This window comes from Phragmites australis, chromosome 1 (genome assembly GCF_958298935.1).
Source record: "Phragmites australis chromosome 1, lpPhrAust1.1, whole genome shotgun sequence".
Classification (NCBI taxonomy): domain Eukaryota; kingdom Viridiplantae; phylum Streptophyta; class Magnoliopsida; order Poales; family Poaceae; genus Phragmites; species Phragmites australis.
This window is the reverse complement of record NC_084921.1, coordinates 55,401,463-55,418,779: the sequence shown is the minus strand read 5'-3', so window position 1 is coordinate 55,418,779 and position 17,317 is coordinate 55,401,463. Positions and strand designations below refer to the sequence as shown.

Genomic DNA, 17,317 nt, shown 5'->3' with positions numbered 1-17,317 from the left:
GGTGGTTCCTTGTCAGATTCGGTGGTGGTTGGCTCCCGCAAGCCTCGGTCGCATCCTCATGAGATTACAATTCTGGAGCTCGTGGAGAATAACACTGAATTAGTCAAGGGCCAGTGAAGTCCAGCGAGTAACATCGGCTCTCTAAACTGAGGATGACCAATGCAGATCCAATGCACTGTCGTTACTTCCCACCTGCACATGTAAATCAAGAAGCCCTCCTCTGTGTTACATACAATTTAGAATTGCTGCCAGTTGATTTCTCTGTTTGACTAGATATCGCATAGTTGGTCAAAGATTAGCTTAGATTAAATTATTATACTAGTTATTTGCGAGCGCCTTGCTGGTACATTCGTTAGTATGCAGTATGCACTCACCGGATTAAGCAAGTCAGAGAAAACATAATGGGTGCTCATTATATTGCTGGGATTAAAATGCTATTTGTTTGACCGAATTTACCATCAGACGACGAGTACTAGGAATTATTCACTTCTGGGTCCAACCACTATAACAATTCACTATGGCCAAGGAAGCAAGAACAAATTGTCTCGGACACCTACCAATACTTGAAAGGGATGAAGACAAAAAAAGCAACAAGATCAAACACACCTAAGTTGTACCAAAAGAATGCTGTGTTAGAGACCCGTAGTACGAAAATCTTTTGATGAAGATTGCGGCAACTAAGGGGACAAAAAGTTCACCTTGCATTTCTGCAAGTATTTTTTTTTTTTAAAAAGCTTTATTGTGCAGAATGAAAGAGTCAATTCAAACTGTCAGACATTTTTTTTCCTTAAAAGGAAAAGGTTAGTAAGAAAACCCTGTCAATACCGGAAAAAGGAAAAAAGAAGGGAAAAATGCAAACCCCCCCCCCCTCCCCCAAAGTCACTTGGATTTTGACTCCCCCCCAAAAGTTGTTTTGTTGCAAAAAAAAACCCCCAAAATTTTGATTTTGTTGCAAAAAAATCCCAAAAATTCAAAACAAATAAAAAAATCACAAAAATTCTAAAAAAAACTAGAGACAATTCTAAGACCTTCTGTGAAATTTGTTATAATATTCTTTTCATCATATTTCATGGAGAGAAAGTTTGGAAAAAAAAAAGAAAAATGTGCAGCTCATTTATTAACTCATGTTATTTTAACTTTTTCATGTCTACCATTATTTTTCCTACACAAATTATTATTTAAGTAAACTAATAAAAGTGGTTTCACTAATTTTGGGGGTGTTATGGATTAGTTATGAATTAATCTATCTGCAGCACATTTACTCGATCCTGCACGTTACAATAACTATTTCAAAATTTTATGTATTTTTAGAAGATAGAGGATCATGTAAGAAGACTAAAAAAATTTGTTTCATGATTCTTGGATTAGTAAATAATTAACTATGCATTTAACTCGAATTAATAAATGAGTTGCACTTTTTCTTTTTTTTTCAAACTTACTCTCCATGAAATATGATGAAAAGTATATTATTTTTGAAAAAAAAATTCACAAAAGGTCTTAGAATTGTCTCTAGTTTTTTTAGAATTTTTTGTGATTTTGTTTAATTTTTTTTGAATGTTTGGGGGTGTTGTTGTAACAAAATCAAACCTTTAGGGGTGTTTTTGCAAAAAACAACTTTTGGGGGGAAAAGTCAAAATTCAAGTGACTTTTGGGGGGGGGGGGGGGATTGCATTTTTCCCAAAAAAGAAAGGTGCACATGCGCACCGCAAACTGTCAGACTTAACTCATCAAATCAAAATATCTAGCCCTGCAACTAACTTCAGCAGAAGAAAGAGATGGAAGAGCAGGATTGTTGAGGTCCTATGACATGTATAATCAGAATGGGTTGACCTGTTACTGAATAGTGGTGGTAGTGAAGCAACATGTACAAGTAAATCAACATGCAAGTGAACCATCATAAACATACCTCGAGGCCTTGAGCACCACTTGAAAGTTAAGAACCACCTCTTCTAGCAAAATCTTGATAGCCCAATATTCGTGAAATCCCTCCCAATTTCTAAGGGCTATCATACTCCTGTTTTTCAAATATTCGCTGTAGATAAGATGTGAACCTAACTGATGAATGCAACAGTGGCTGCCTCTTGGTGAAGAAAGCTTCTGGTGATGATATCACATTACTATCCAACTCTGGCCTAAAGGATGCCAAAAAAGTTTCTGATTGTTTAAACAATGGAAATAGGGACAAAGAACTGCTTTTGTCGTCCCACTCAAGATTATCCCACCATGTCCTCTCCCCGCTAATCCTCTTCAATTTACCCATGCCATGCCCAAAGGCAGCTTCTTCAGTGGACGGATGACGCACCCATCTACGTGTTTGAGTTCCTGTCAGATCCGCGAGGGCCCACAAAGAAGTGGATCCTCCACTTTTAGGTACCTTGCAATTTGGTGAAGAAAACACATCAATGTATTCCAGAGAACGGACGTCCAATCTAGAATTACAGAAGCAAACCAAGCTTGGCAACGAATTCAATTGCAAAATTCTTAGTCGTCGAAATCCCTGGACTGCAACTTTATCTCCTACTTCCATAGTACTAGCATTCTCCATGTCAACTAGCTGTTTCATTTTATTGCAGAAGGACACATCCAAATGCTCCATGTACGTTAGCTTTATGATGCAGGATAGGTCCTTCAGTTGACAAGTTTTCCCCACTGTTAGAACACGAAGGTTCTAAACATGCTCCATACTAATCTTCTCAAGTCTAGGAAGATCCCAAAAGGTAAGAAACTCCAGCCTCAGAGGATGATATCCATAACAATGGTGCTTACTAATAGCAGAGAACTCCTTCAAGTCTGAACAGTCCATTACATTAAGAACAAAGATACTTTCTGGTACAGTGAGAGCAAGAGATGTATCTCCATTCAATTTATATAAACCAAGAAATCTCACTTGGATTCCACTTATGTCAAAAAGCCTCTGTAGGGTACTCACCTTATTTATTGTTATTCCCAGAGCTTTTAGTTCTCTAGTTAAGCAAGACAACTCTTCGACTCTAAACTCATCATAATCCATGTGGTTTGTTGAATCAAATTCTACTTCACAGCCTGCGTACCTGCTACCATATAGGTTTAACACCTGTAGCATTGATAAATTTGAAAGAACACCATAGGGTATCTTCTCCAAGAAATCAATATAGTTCAAATGCAAGTACTTTAACTTTCTTAATTGCCTGATCGATTCAGGCAATAATTTAACATGTGTTTGCTTCAGTTTGAGATACTGTAGTTCAACTAGTGTGCAAATTTCTCCTGGAAGTTCTTTGATGGGAACCCAAGACAAATCCAAGTAGGTAACAGATGATATGCTTTGAAAAAAAGAAGCTGGTATCACCTTCAATTGAATGTTCTACTGTAGTGACAGAGATCGGACGTTGGGGCAGTTGATGGCCTGAGGAAGTTCATTGATATAATTGCACATGAGTGATATCTTACTGGCTGACCTCCAATGCTTAATGTCTCTGTTAGAAATGTTATGAAGTCCAACCCCTGCTTGAACAATCCATTCCATGCTGTCTTCACCACAATCTGAAGATATCCACAGTGCCATGTCTCAAATGATGTCATGTACCCTCACCTCAGTATCCTCTAAATAGCTAGTCTCCAACAAACATGCATTCTTTAAGTACTCAATAATAGAATAGCCCTTGTCGTATGCTTCCTCTATAGTATCATACTCTATTAAACCCATCCCCATCCAGCAGTCTATGAGTTTGACTTTCCATATTGAGTAATCTTCAGGCCATAGAGAATAACATAAGAAGCATTCTTTGATCCATCTATCCTGCAGATAATCATAACTTAATTTTAGTCTACTGTAAATGTGACCAACATTGTCCATAGTTGGAACCTCATGAATGCGAGACTTCTTCAGATATGATAATGCAAGCGCCCATTCATGACAAGTCTTCTTTGTAGACATTGCACGGCCAAGAGTTGCTAGAGCAAGGGGCAAACCCCCACATTCTTCCACGACATCCTTCGCTAGTTTTCCAATCCTAGCATCCGAATTAATAACTTCCTCTATTGCTTTTTCTTTGAATAGTTGTCAAGCTTTCTCTTGGTCCAAGCATTCCACACAGATAGCCTTGTGAGCTCCCATATGCCTGCAAACATTCTCATAACGTGTTGCCAGAACAACCTTTTGCTTAGTTAGGCCATTAGGATATGGAATGCCAGCTTCTGCCAAATCCAAATAATCCCATAAATCATCTAACAGGAGTAAGAATTTCTTTGTCCTTAAGAAACTTAACATGAATGAAGTCCGCACTTCAGTGCTAGAACCTGGTTTCAGGAACATTCCAATCTTGTCAGCAATGTCTGCTTGCACCTGCCCTATTCCACAGGCCATAGATGCCACAACATAAATAACAAGGTCAAGTCCATAATTTTCTTTGATCCCACCTAAGAAGTGATTGTTGATTTTTCTGAGCAAAGTTGTTTTACCAACTCCTCCCATTCCCCATATCCCTACAATTCCAACTGTTTCATCTTCTAGGTACTGAAGAGCTTTGCTTAAATTACACTCTGTTCCTTTTGTTAAAGGCGCAGTGGGCAATTCTTGCATGAAATATGGTGGAATCTCAATCGATACCTGCTTGAATGCTCCCTTTTCATGCAACATTTCAGCTTCCTTGAGTTTCTTGACAGCCCGCATGCCAATTTCATACTTTGACCAATAACTGAAAGAATTTGTTCTCTTCTTCTGAATATTTCTCATTTCATTCACTTCATGTTCTATTGCTGCTACCTTTTCCATCCATTATGTAACTTCGGGATTACATATTTCTTGTTTCCTTTCACAGTTCTTCAGCCGAATTTGGATTCCATGTTTCCTAGCTTCCAGAGTTTTATAGTGTTGCCCAACTTACCAAATTCTCTTCCATTTCTATTAAATAGTTCATGTGTTTAATCATAGGATCCCATAAGTGGGATGCCACAGTACTAGTTATGAAATTGATCAGCGTAAAAATAGACATGTATAAGCACAAAAAGAGGTGGTGAACAAGATAACAGTTTCACCAGCTGCTACTTCTCCAATGGCCGGCTCCAACGGCTCCCGTATCTATCTGGCAAAATACTGTGCCGACTGTTGGCTTGCACTTTTGCCAATCTGAATGTTTCGCAACGCTCTCCAACAGTTCCTGTTTTTAGCGGCATAGTAATACGGACGGAGGAAGGCATCGGCAAATTTGTGGACGGATCGAGCACCCTGTATCACTATTCATTGAGTATGCGTGTGGGTTCCGAGGAAAGAAGGAGAATAATGTAAGGTAGGAAATAGGGTAACTGCTGAAGATGAAAAAAATAGAGGATATTGTAATAGTATTAAATGATGTTGTAATAGTGTTATAGGGGATAAAATTTTAGAGTATCTGCTGGAGACAGCCTAACGCCGTTAGTATTGGGAGCTTGGGATCTGCAGGTGAGAACTAGAATATACCTTAAACATATGTATTCAGTAGAAAAGATAAACAATCAATTATCAAACAACTGAAACCTTGCAATGTACACTGGTCTTGTGTTTCTATCATGTAAAGACGAAATAAACATAGATGTAAAGCCCATCATACTTTGTGTTTCTATCATGTAAAGACATTGAATATATTTATAAGATGTATGGAATGTAAATATTGGACATCTCGATATGGAAAATAATTAATATGAGATTAAATATATTTTTGAAATAATTAATGGAGAGAATCTTTGCAGTGACTGTTTGATCAACTCGAGTGAATGATAAAAATCATTCGTAACTTATGTATTTTATAAGAGTATAGATATTTTTTCAAAATTAAAAAAAATGGTTCTATTTTTGGTACCTAATGGGCGAGGGTTTCTGTAAATTTTTAAAATAAGTGTACATTTTTCAAATTCCTAATATATATATAGATAAATAAAAAGTCGAAGCACAAACGTGAAACGACCCGTTCGCCATGGCCCATGGGCACGTACGCCTACCACGAACCAGTGTATTTGGGCCCCTTTTTTTTTTGGGACGGGCCAGTAGGATTGCTGGGCTGGCTCGTTATTTTTCTTTCTTTTTTGAGGGAAAAGAAATCACCTCCCTAGTATGAAAAAGGACTTTCCCTCAAACAAACAAACAAAAAAAGAAAGGTATGAAAAGGACTCAGACAGACAGATGCATGAGAGACAACCTGACCTGAGAAGAAAACGGGGACTAGAGAAAGAGACTGGCCTGCCAAGATGCCTGGACGCTTGACACCTGCAACAATTCAAGAAATTGCTTCTTGCTGGATCTTGTCAATGATCTGATTGAGCTTGGCGCATTGTCAATCGAATACCCTGGCGTTCCATGCCACTAGCTAGGATGATAACTGTGTCGATTCCTTCTTCTTCTTCTTCTTCTCGTTGAGAGATTTCGAGCTCTTGATTAGGCAGGCATCAGATTGTTCCAGGTTGAGTGCCTCTTAACCACTGCTACTTGACTTCCTCCTTCATTTTTGGCACTAGCTGGCTCGAATAAGACGAGTCATTGAAGTAAGCCTGTGTGGCTACGACTCTGAAGTACCGGGCGACAACAACTTTTCCACTGTTTGGACATGACACTTATCTTTCATTTCGAGCGTGATTCATAGCACTTGGTACAGACAGGTTGCTTTCTTTCTCATTTGTCTTCTTCGACCAAGTAGCTGGCCCCATGCCGCTTGTGCGCGCTGATCGCTTCTCAGTTTTGGCCATCGCGTGGTTGGGATGAAATAGTGCTCTGCTAAACTACGGAAGACGATCTGATCTGCACATCGATGGTCTGTTTGCCGTCTCAAATGGAGCTCATATTACTACTAAAAGGGCTTTGATCAATTCGGAAGGCTATACTTAAATAGATGTGGGGTACTGGTTTTAGCTAGAGCCGTGGGATTTGTGCACTGATCGTGTAGAGGTTTCTATGTTAAGTGCAACGTCTGGGCCCTTGTGTTTGCTGGTGCAACGTCTTCAGTAGAGAGCTTGGACTTGTCTGAATACGGCATCGCGTCACCCGAATGATAGGCTTACTTTATGAGGTTATATGTATTTGTATCATGATTACATCTGGTAATAATGCAGCATACCACATGTAGGCCGCCGGAAACGATCGAATCGAATCATCAGACGCAACCGCGGTGCCGCGTGCATCGGCATGGCGTCCATCCGCCGACGAGCTACCGAGTTGGCAGGCAATCCGCCGAACCACGATGCAGTTTGCCTGTCAAGCCGGCAGTAAAAGCAGCTAGGCAGCGTTCGGCGGCAACCTGATAGATCGATCGCCCGTCATTTTCGGTGCATCCTTCCATTTCATGCGTTGGACGGCGGCAGAATGTGGCGATATAAGTTGCCAATCGTCCAGTCTGTTCGTCTAACTCAAAACGTTTTTCTTTTTGGAACTTCGAAGGAAATTTTGCTTGCACTAGCATTGGAGGAAGTCCCCCTCACTTTGGCAAAATACTACCGAACTGTACTGCTTCACTTCCTCTTCTACGCTACTACCACCCCTGTCAACGATATTTGGTCTCTTTTTTTCCATTTATCCGGAAATGAATATGGTGGAAAATGACTGTATTTGCATATTAATTGTACAAGGATGCTTCTATAGCATACTAGTATATGCATGAATCCTGGCAACCCAGGAGGCACTGGCAGTTGTACTGTGAAGGCTATGCATTTAAGAGGAAGGAATCAAAGGAGGGGCCGGTAACATGGAGAGATGAGCTTGACAGACAGAGACCATGCACCAACCATTGCACTTGTAGCTCTACTTCGTACTACATAGTATAGTCGATCATCTAATTCTTTCCTGTCTTATCTGTCACTCTCAGATAGTAGCAGGTGTAGTATACATTCACCGTCCATTTCATGGATGCCATTCGAGCAACGGCATGCAGAAGTAAACCTAGCTACTCATTAACTGCTACCTCTTTTTTCTTTGTCGTCATTCCATAGAACTCAAGAAGCGTTGGTTTAGCAAACACTTATCCCTGCTTGTGGAGACTACTAAGATCAATAAACTTGTGCTAAATCAGCGACTTATGGACAAGCACCAGTTCAAGGAAGAAATTATATATGGGCCAAATTAGTTCACACATTTAATTGACTTATGGATACGAATTCTGTGGACGATGGAAGTGTAAAGTTCTCGGTCCCGGTAGACAGCTGCAGATGCCAAAACGATGCACGTCTGCGAACAGAAGCGGGAACTGACGCTAGCGGTCCTGGAAATTGGCGTACGCGTCTCTGCGATATCAATGGCCGCGACGGCCGGTGAGACTCGTCTCGCTAGTGCATAAAACCCCGACGCGAGAGTGAGACGCCGGCCACAAACTGCTCGGTCGTCCACACTGCCCAAAGCCCCGAACGGCATGGCGGCCTCCAAGCTCCACGACCTCAAGGGCCTCAGCGCCACGGAAGACGTCGGGGCGGGCGTCAAGAAGCGCAACTGGGGCTTCGTCCAGTTCTTCTTCGTGCTCTCCGTCGTCCTCTGCGTGCTCCTCTACGCCTCGCGCGTCTTCGTGCTCGCCCCGTACGGCGTCGACATGGACTTCTTCGCGCCGGATTCTTCGCAAGGAACGTCGAGTAGATCAGAACTGGGACCGCGCGTTGGCGGCAATGCAGGAGCCGACGATCTGATTCTCGACAACCAGGTGCACTCCCCGTGCTCGACGATGCGCAACAACACCATCTGCTGCGACCGCTCGGATTTCAATACCGACGTCTGCTTCATGGCCGGCGACGTGCGCATGGACGCCGCGTCCCTGTCGCTTCTGCTGTTCCCGCCGCACCAGCCCGCGCCAAACGTTACAGCGGAGGAGAGGGTACGTCCCTACACGCGCAAGTGGGAGCGCTTCATCATGGAGAAGGTCCAGGAGGTGCGGCTCCGGGTGGCCCGACCCGACGAGGCAGCGGAGCACTGGTGCGACGTCCGGCACGACGCGCCGGTCCTCGTCATGACGGCGGGGGGCTACACCGGCAACTTCTTCCACGCGTTCAGCGACGGGTTCTTGCCGTCGTGGCTGACGGTGCAGCACCTTCGGCGCCGCGTCGTGCTGGCCGTCCTCGCGTACAACCCGTGGTGGGCCGGCACGTTCAGCGAGATCATCTCCGGCCTCTCGGACTACCACGTGGTCGACCTCCTCAACGACAAGAGAACACATTGCTTCCCCGGTGCCATCGTCGGAACCCGCTTCCACGGCATCCTCAACGTCGATCCCGCCAGGCTGCGGGACAACAAGACCGCCGTAGACTTCCACCAGCTTCTGGCCGATGTGTACGAGGCGGCCGATGACCGCAAGTCGCAGATACAGAAACCGGCGCGGCGGCCAAGGCTCGGGATCGTGTCGCGCAAGGGGACGCGCGTGATCGAGAACCAGGCGGCCGTGGCGCAGGTCGCGTCATCGGTAGGGTTCGACGTGGACATCCTGGAGACGGCCAACGGGATGCCGCTCTCGGCCGTGTACGCGTCGGTGAGCGCATGCGATGTGCTGATGGGCGTGCACGGCGCAGACCTGACCAAGTTTCTGTTCCTGCGGCCTGGCCGCGCTGCGCTCATCCAGATCGCCCCGCTCGGCGTCTCCCCTATCGCGCGCGACTGCTTCGGCGGGCCGTCCGCGAGGATGGGGCTGCACTACGAGCAGTACGACGTGCGCGGGCAGGAGAGCTCGCTGAGCCGCAAGTACGCGCTAGACGACGTTGTCGTGGCCGATCCGGAGACGGCGAAGCGGGACAGGGGTTGGGACTTCGTGGCGCGGGTGTACCTGGGCGGGCAGAACGTGAGCCTGGACCTGGGCAGGTTCGGGGAGACGCTGGCCAGGTTGCACTCGCGGGCGCTGCTGCTGCAGCCACAAGAGCAGCCGCGACGTTGATGGCGTAGTCGACGGCCGGCCGGTTTGACGTTTTCCGTGGTCGAGGGTGCTGTTTCGGTAGGGCGCCGAGGCCGGCCGCGGTCGCAGAGGTTGGCGATCAGCAGCCATCAGTAACTTTTGTTAGATGATGACAATCATTATATTTTTGCATTCTTGTTCGTCACAAATGGCCGTATGCGTATATATATTCTTGTACTATCGTTGTACCGAGCGGTGTACATGTCGGGAAATAATTAAGCCGGTTAATGTGACAACAGCACACTCGGAAGCTGTGGCCGGCACAGTCCTGGAGCAGTTTTATACAGTTAAGTATGATGCCATGTATGTGTTCAGACCTTTCAAGGGCGAAGTGTGATAAATAAAAAATTCTTGCTCATCTGCTATTTCGAAGTTTCAGGGCATTCGGATGCATATATCCTTGGACGTAGACTCGGGAATATGAATTTATTCTATTGTTAAAAAATAATGGCACAAGAGTAAATCCCTTGGTTTTTAGTAGTGAACGTAGAGTACATGAACCAGGGCATGGGCTCTGTCTGACGAGAACGGAGTCGCCTGATAACAGTTGCCGAGTTGCACCTGCAGGGAGAATGGCATGAACAGTGCGCACGATCACGACGGTGCAACAAATTGGATGTGTAAGCGTCTGGCCTGGATATATTGCAGTTCTGGCCGCCGCCCTCTAGCTTACGATCCCGGCGGCGCTAAATACAGGCAGCCATATACATCGTTGTAGTCACTTCGAGAAATACAGGCATCCATATACAACCATGCCAATCACCAATGCTCGGAAATGGTCATTTGCTTGTTACGGGCTGTGTGGCCTGTAGGCCAGAAGATTAAAAACGGCCTCTATTTCTCGGCAATGAGTTTGGGATTCAGCCGGATCGACCACGGATGCATAGCAGGAGTTTGGTCCACGGCCTACAGGCCCGATAAGAAAGTGTCAGTTGCGTGACCCATCGAGGCAGATCGGACGAGAGAGTACCGCTGGTAAGGCCCATCAATCACAGCAAGATGAAATGCAAGAACTCCCCTCAAAAAAGAAAAAGAAAAAGCTGCAATGCAAGAACGATGTTCAAATATCAATTCTGAAACCCTGTGCATGAATTCAAATTCAAATAATAAATAATTATATGAATTTCTAACAAAAATATTGATTATTATGAAGACCGCATAGTCGTTTCGAAAAAAAGCGACAAGATCGAATAGAGACGCCGCAGAAAAATTTACAGATATGCATGAGCTCTGGCATGGTCGCACACGAATCAAAAAGGTTATTTTTCAATAAAAATAGTTTTATTAACTTTATTGTTATAACAAAGAGATATAATGGTATAAGATTTTGTTTCTGGCTTTTGCACGAAGAAAATAGATCAACGAAAGACTATGTGAACGGACATAAGGTGGAAGCAAACTTTGTTACTTGGATCAATGAAAGACTATGTTTTCCTCCTTGCAGTTGATCGAACGAACCCTGTGTTTCTTTCAGCACAGAAAGTTAGGATCGGAACTGCAGCAATATGTGATCGTTTTCGTGTCCGCACCTAAACTACCCACGCTCAAAATCACCGAAATTCAAACGCAGATATCCAGGCACTCGATATGGATATGATACATGGATACTGACGTTGCTTAAGATTTTTGCAATGGATTGTTATAATCTGATGAATTATATAGAAGTATGTTTTTATTGGATTACAAATTGTAAAATTTAATAATACAATTTGATTTATAGATCGTGAGAATCAATTTGTAGATTGTGATCGTTTGCTTTTGCTTTTAGGCCAGGTTCAATCCATAATCCGAATAAAAATCAATAGTACCCATTTTGTGTTGGGAAAACCAAATGTCCAACCCATTAGCATTTGCAAAAGAAAGTAAAAAGTAGCTTGAAAGATGAAGAAGCGTTCAACAACACCTTCCTTAAGCCACCAGCGTTGTCGGAAGCTTCAAAAGCACGCAGAAATTACGTCCAACTCGATGACATCGCCGCCTTCCTCCCGCTCGCAGTTTTCCCCCGTCGTTCCTACCTGCCGCCACCGACCAACCATCAGAACGAACCCAAGTTTCTCCAAAATCGCATCCGCCGCTCCCGCGGACACGCAGCGCAACCCCCGATCCTACCAAGCGACTGCGATGGAAGTGAAGCTGCACACGGTACGGACCCTCGTCGGACGACTGCGCGGCGCCGCCGCCGCGCAAGACGGGGCCGCCACGGCCGCCGCGGTGGCCGAGCTCCGCCTCGTCTCTAAGGACGACCCGGAGATCCGCGCGCCGCTCGCGGACGCGGGCGCCGTGCCCTTCCTCGTCGCGCAGCTCGCGACCGCGGCCTCCGTGGACGCCGCGGCCGCGCTCCTCAACATCTCCATCTCCGCGCGGGAGCAGCTCATGTCCACCCCGGGCCTACTTGACGCGCTCACGGCCGCGCTCCGCACCGACGCCGCCCACCACACCGCGGCCACCATCCACAGCCTCCTCTGCGTAGAGGCCTACCGGGCCACCATAGGCGCGAAGCGGCCGCTCCTCGCGGCGCTCGTCTCCCTCCTCCGCGCCGCGCCCAGCACCCGCGCGACCAAGGACGCCCTCAAGGCGCTCTTCGGCGTCGCGCTCTACCCGCCCAACCGCGCCACGCTCGTAGGGCTCGGCGCTGTGCAGGAGCTCTTCGCGCTCGTCATGACGGACGGCCGTAGCGGGATCATCGAGGACGTCACCGCCGTCATCGCGCAGGTGGCCGGGTGTGCCGAGACCCTGGAGGCGTTCAGGTTGGTGTCCGGGGTGCGGATCCTCCTCGACCTTGTCGAGCCCGGGGGCGCAGCGACAGCGAGGGCGAGGGAGAACGCGGTGGCCGCGCTGCTTAACCTCGTCGTGGCCGGCGGGGAGCCGGCGGTGACCGAGGTGATCGCGGTCGGTGGCGCCGAGGATGCCGTGCGGGAGCTGGCCGAGGACGCCGCGGCGAGCCCGAGAGGGAAGGCGAAGGCGGAAGCGCTGCTGCGGGCGCTGGAGGGCGCCGGCGCGAGGAGGCCGGAGCACCGGCTCGCCGATTTCTTGAACGGGCTGGTGCAATCCGATCCGTACATCTCGTCGCCGGCGTCGGCGTCGACCCACGGGTAAAACGCTGACGTGTTGCGTCCACGTGCCCTGTACAAATCTTGTACCGTATGTAGATTGGCTAAAAATACATTTGTTGGTTAATGTGAATATTCTAGCACAATATATATCGAGACTTTTAAGGGGATTTCTGCGTGTAGTTTTGCACCCGAACTTCAGTTTGCATCCAAATGAAACAAATTGCCAGGACTGCTCTGCTAAATTCTGGATCTCATCATTGTCGCTGGAGCATTCCCTCTACTATGCTCTCCTTAGTCACATATATATAATTTTTAGGTGATTTGTCCATATTTTTTATATTATATATATATATGATCACTGATTTTATATTTTATGTATGTGTAAATGTTAATAAATTATAAAAAGAATTGCTGCATTCGAATAAGACGATGAATCTTTGAAAAAATGATTGACGGGCACCCTTCGGTCTCGGAATGACGACTACGATACGTTGACTAGTAATGACGATGAAGGAAGCTAGGAGGATCCTCGGATTGATCGTGTTAAACCATGGATACTGACATGCTGTTTTTTTATAACTAGAAGTAAATGTATTAAGTGAAAAATGTAAAAAACCCTGAAAAGTCATTTGAATTTTGACTTTCCCTTAAAAAAAATTTATTAAAAAAACCTCAAAATTTGACTTTGTTGAAAAAAAACCTCCAAAAATTCAAAAACAAATCACAAGAATATACTAAAAAAAACTAGAGATAATTCTGAGACCTTATGTGATTTTTTTTTTCAAAAATAATATCCTTTGCATCATATTTCATGGAGATGAAGTTTAGAAAAAAAGGAAAAATGTGCAGCTCATTTATTAACTCATGATATTTTAACTTTGTCATGTCTACCATTATTTTTCCTACACAAATAGCTGTTTAAGTAAACTAATAAAAGTAGTTTCACTAATTTTAGAGGTGTTATGGATTAGTTATGAATTAATCTATCTATAACACATTTACTCAATCCTTCACGTTAGAATAACTATTTCAAGATTTCATGTATTTTTAGAAGATAAAGGATCATGTAAAAAGACTAAAAAATTGGTTTCATGATTTTTTAAGTAAATAATTAACTATGCATTTAACTCGAATTAATAAATGAGTTGCATATTTTTCTCTTTTTTTTAATTTCTCTCCGTGAAGTATGATGTAAATGATATTATTTTTGAAAAAAAATTGCAAAAGGTCTTAGAATTGTCTCTAGTTTGTTTTAGAATTTTTTGTGTGTTTTTTTAAAATTTTTGAATTTTTGTGGTGTTTTTGCAACAAAACAATTTTTCGGGGGAAAAATCAAAATCCAAATGACTTTTGGAGTGGTTTTTGCATTTTTCAAATTACAAGAGTAGCACCTCCTAAAAAGGTACAGAAGTACCAGCTGTCCCAGCCAAATCGCAAAAGAGGTGCCAAGAAAGAAACAAATTACAGAAGACCCCTTGATACCACTGTGCATCTTGAAAACACCGAGCTCCATCAGAGTCCAACACACCAAATGGACCTGGAAGAACACAATCCCACAAAGGCTTTGATATGAGTTACCAGTGCCATCAATCACATGATCACAGGGTTGGAGGCCCAACAGACTAGATCGGCTTTGTCAACCAAAGAGTTGATGACCCGAAAATACAAAAGGAGCAAGGGGACCCGAGGAAACCCCTCCAAACACATTTACACCAAAACAACAACTATCACATATAAGTTGTCGCCAGAATGCACGTCAACAACGACGAACCCACCATGAACAACCTTGATGACCAAAAGCTAGATCAGTGCAATCGTAACGAAAAGCACCATCCAGAAGACATAACACTACCTTATCAAACTACAATTATGTCGGAATCGCTGTTGTTGAAACAAATCTTTGAGATGGCCCGACGAGTACCAACAACATGTCAATATTGCGAGAAGTCTTCTCCAGTTAGAGGAGTCATTCATTAGCTACAGTAGTCCGAGACGAACTCAAAGCGATTTTGCGTCAATATTGAAAGGTGTCCGGTCTTCAGTAGGATAAAGAACAATGTGGTAACTCAAAGCTAGATCACGTGTTTCCGGCGTGGATCTGATCTTTCCCCTTCCTTTGACAGGCTTTCAGGCAAACGGGCGAATCAACATCCGGTCTAGGTAGTTTTGTGGCACTGCCTGGGCTAGAAATTGAAAGAGACAACCGAACATACTATTCCACATTGTTCTTTATCCACGTCGGTACACACGAAATTCCACTCTCCTCTGTCTCACTCAAGTGAATTGGTTTCAAGAGCATTCCGCCATTTTTGGGCAACTTTCACATCAGACGCCTACATTGTTCAAGTCGACTTGCCATACAATCCTTTACACGGAGAGGGACAAAGCACGAAGGCCTCATTAGGGGGAAAAGCTTGGGAGAACGGAAAAAAAATATTTAATGCAAACTAGTAATCGGGTGTAAATGTGCAAAAAATAAATACTATCCATATGATCTTATCTGAAGAGTACGTTTGATTCTACTATCCCACTAGTAAAGAAATTATTTCGCGATGTTTTGTGACCGCACAAAAGTTTTTATACACATTAACCTCTCCACTGGTAAAATGTTATGATCAAATACAGCTTTTGGATAGGGATAAAATGGATATTATTTGTTGTTTGCACCCATTTGTTTATTTGTATCGTGTATTTTCCAAAAAAGGGAGGGAACGCTAGTAAATAGCGGCAGACAACAGCAATATGCTAGTCGTGCCGTTCCCGTGCTGTGCCGGCCCGACACTTTCGATGTGTGTCATGCCGTGCAATGGGTCGGAGTTTTTTTTAATATTTTTTCTATTAAATATTTAAATAAATAGAAATATGCGACTACCGTCCTTTGAAAGGGCTGCAACCCTTTCAGAGGACGGTAAGGATGCCATAGTGGCACTGCCACTCTTTACCGTCCTCTCAAAGGGCGGGTAAGGCCCCCGCCGTCCTAACGGCCCTCTCAGATGGCGATTAGGGACTAACCGCCCTTTCAGATGGCAGGTAGGCTTACCGCCCTATGACAGGGCGGGTAGCCCCTGCCCAGCTTTAGTGAAATTTATTTTTTTAATTTAACATTTATATAGCTAAATCTGAAAAATAATGTATATTCATTTGGTGAAAAATATTTGAAATTGATATGCTGGAAATTTTGGATTGAAACGGTCAAAAGTGGCCAATACGGCATCACGGAGTAGTGATATTTTGGAAATTATGGATCGTTGTAAATTTGTTGATATTTATTTATGTATTTGATGTAAAATTGTATCAATAATTTTTTAGTGACGTATTGTTGGAAGGATATAAAATCTAATTTTGTGAACAATAATAGATATAAAACACTCTTAGCATATTACCCGACACGGAGGTTACAAACGGAAACAAATATTACATGGGACATACGGTGGCAAACATTAAATAGGACTCTAACCATGAAGAAACAACGACAAAAAATGGTGGCATGTACGGTACATCTAAAGACGTACCTAATAGCGTGCCGCTGCTAATCCTAACATGCCTTAGTGAGTGAAAAGTTACATTAGATGCTCTCTGTTGAGTATACCTAGGATATTTGCCCTTTCTCAGGGTATCGGGGCCAGCCACATTAGCGTGACGGGTCCTCTCCCGCTTCTTTGCCCTCTCAGCTTCGCGGGCTTGAGCCGCAGTATGGTCTTGCGCTGCCTTCTTCATGCACTCCTGTTCCTGTCGCTCCTCTTTCTGATTATCGAAACTCTAACAAAATAACCGACACCGATGATCGCCTAACAATAAGTTTATTTAATATTATCCGTAAGCAAACTAACCAAATTAAACTAATGAACCCTCCGTCTATTTAATAAAGTTCCTAATTAGCTATAATTATTACTTACATCATTATTCTGTAAAATCTAGATATTCGAAACTACCATACTCTAAATACTACTATATATCTGATAGTTATCATACCATGTCGTAATTAATATTTACAATATACTACAAAATACAGCATATTCTACATTTCTAAACCCTATGTCGTAACTAATATAGCTATTGTTATACCGCTAAACCCTAGATCTAGTGGTACTTTAATTACTAATAAAAACATAAGTATAAAATAATTACCGGAAAGCGAGATCCAAAATCCGCAGATCGAAAATAGTAAGACTTCACCGCGCTGTCTCCCTTTCCTCTTCTCTCCTCTTCTCTTCCTCCTCCCCTCTCCTCTTCCTTTTTTCAGATTAAAATGAGCATTTTCCATCAATTTTACCGTTTATATAGGGGTGGAGAGGAGAGCGGGACGGGGCCGGCCACTAACCGACCCTGAGAGCGCAACAAAGAGGCTAACCGCCATTTTAGAGGACGGTAAGGGTGGTAGGCGCGAGGGAGGTCCCT

At 44.1% G+C, this 17,317-nt stretch overlaps 2 protein-coding genes and 1 pseudogene across 2 annotated transcripts; 2 read left to right on the top strand and 1 right to left on the bottom strand.

The window, feature by feature from the left end:
• Positions 1-1,996: 1,996 nt before the first annotated feature.
• LOC133886414 (disease resistance protein SUMM2-like) lies at positions 1,997-4,973 on the bottom strand (annotated as a pseudogene).
• Positions 4,974-8,150: 3,177 nt separating this feature from the next.
• LOC133928964 (xylan glycosyltransferase MUCI21-like) lies at positions 8,151-10,229 on the top strand. Its single transcript, XM_062375512.1, has one exon. The coding sequence runs from the start codon at positions 8,349-8,351 to the stop codon at positions 9,846-9,848; it is 1,500 nt and encodes a 499-aa protein (XP_062231496.1). The 5' UTR covers positions 8,151-8,348; the 3' UTR covers positions 9,849-10,229.
• Positions 10,230-11,723: 1,494 nt separating this feature from the next.
• On the top strand, positions 11,724-13,247 carry LOC133891108 (U-box domain-containing protein 4-like). The gene has a single exon (XM_062331826.1). It carries the CDS (start codon positions 11,748-11,750, stop codon positions 12,960-12,962), a length of 1,215 nt encoding a protein of 404 aa, XP_062187810.1. The 5' UTR covers positions 11,724-11,747; the 3' UTR covers positions 12,963-13,247.
• The last annotated feature ends 4,070 nt before the right edge of the window (positions 13,248-17,317 follow it).

Coding starts and splice junctions, on each gene's coding strand:
- LOC133891108 (XM_062331826.1), top strand. CDS start 11,748: ATGAAGAAGCGTTCAACAACACCTTCCTTAAGCCACCAGCGTTGTCGG.
- LOC133928964 (XM_062375512.1), top strand. CDS start 8,349: ATGGCGGCCTCCAAGCTCCACGACCTCAAGGGCCTCAGCGCCACGGAA.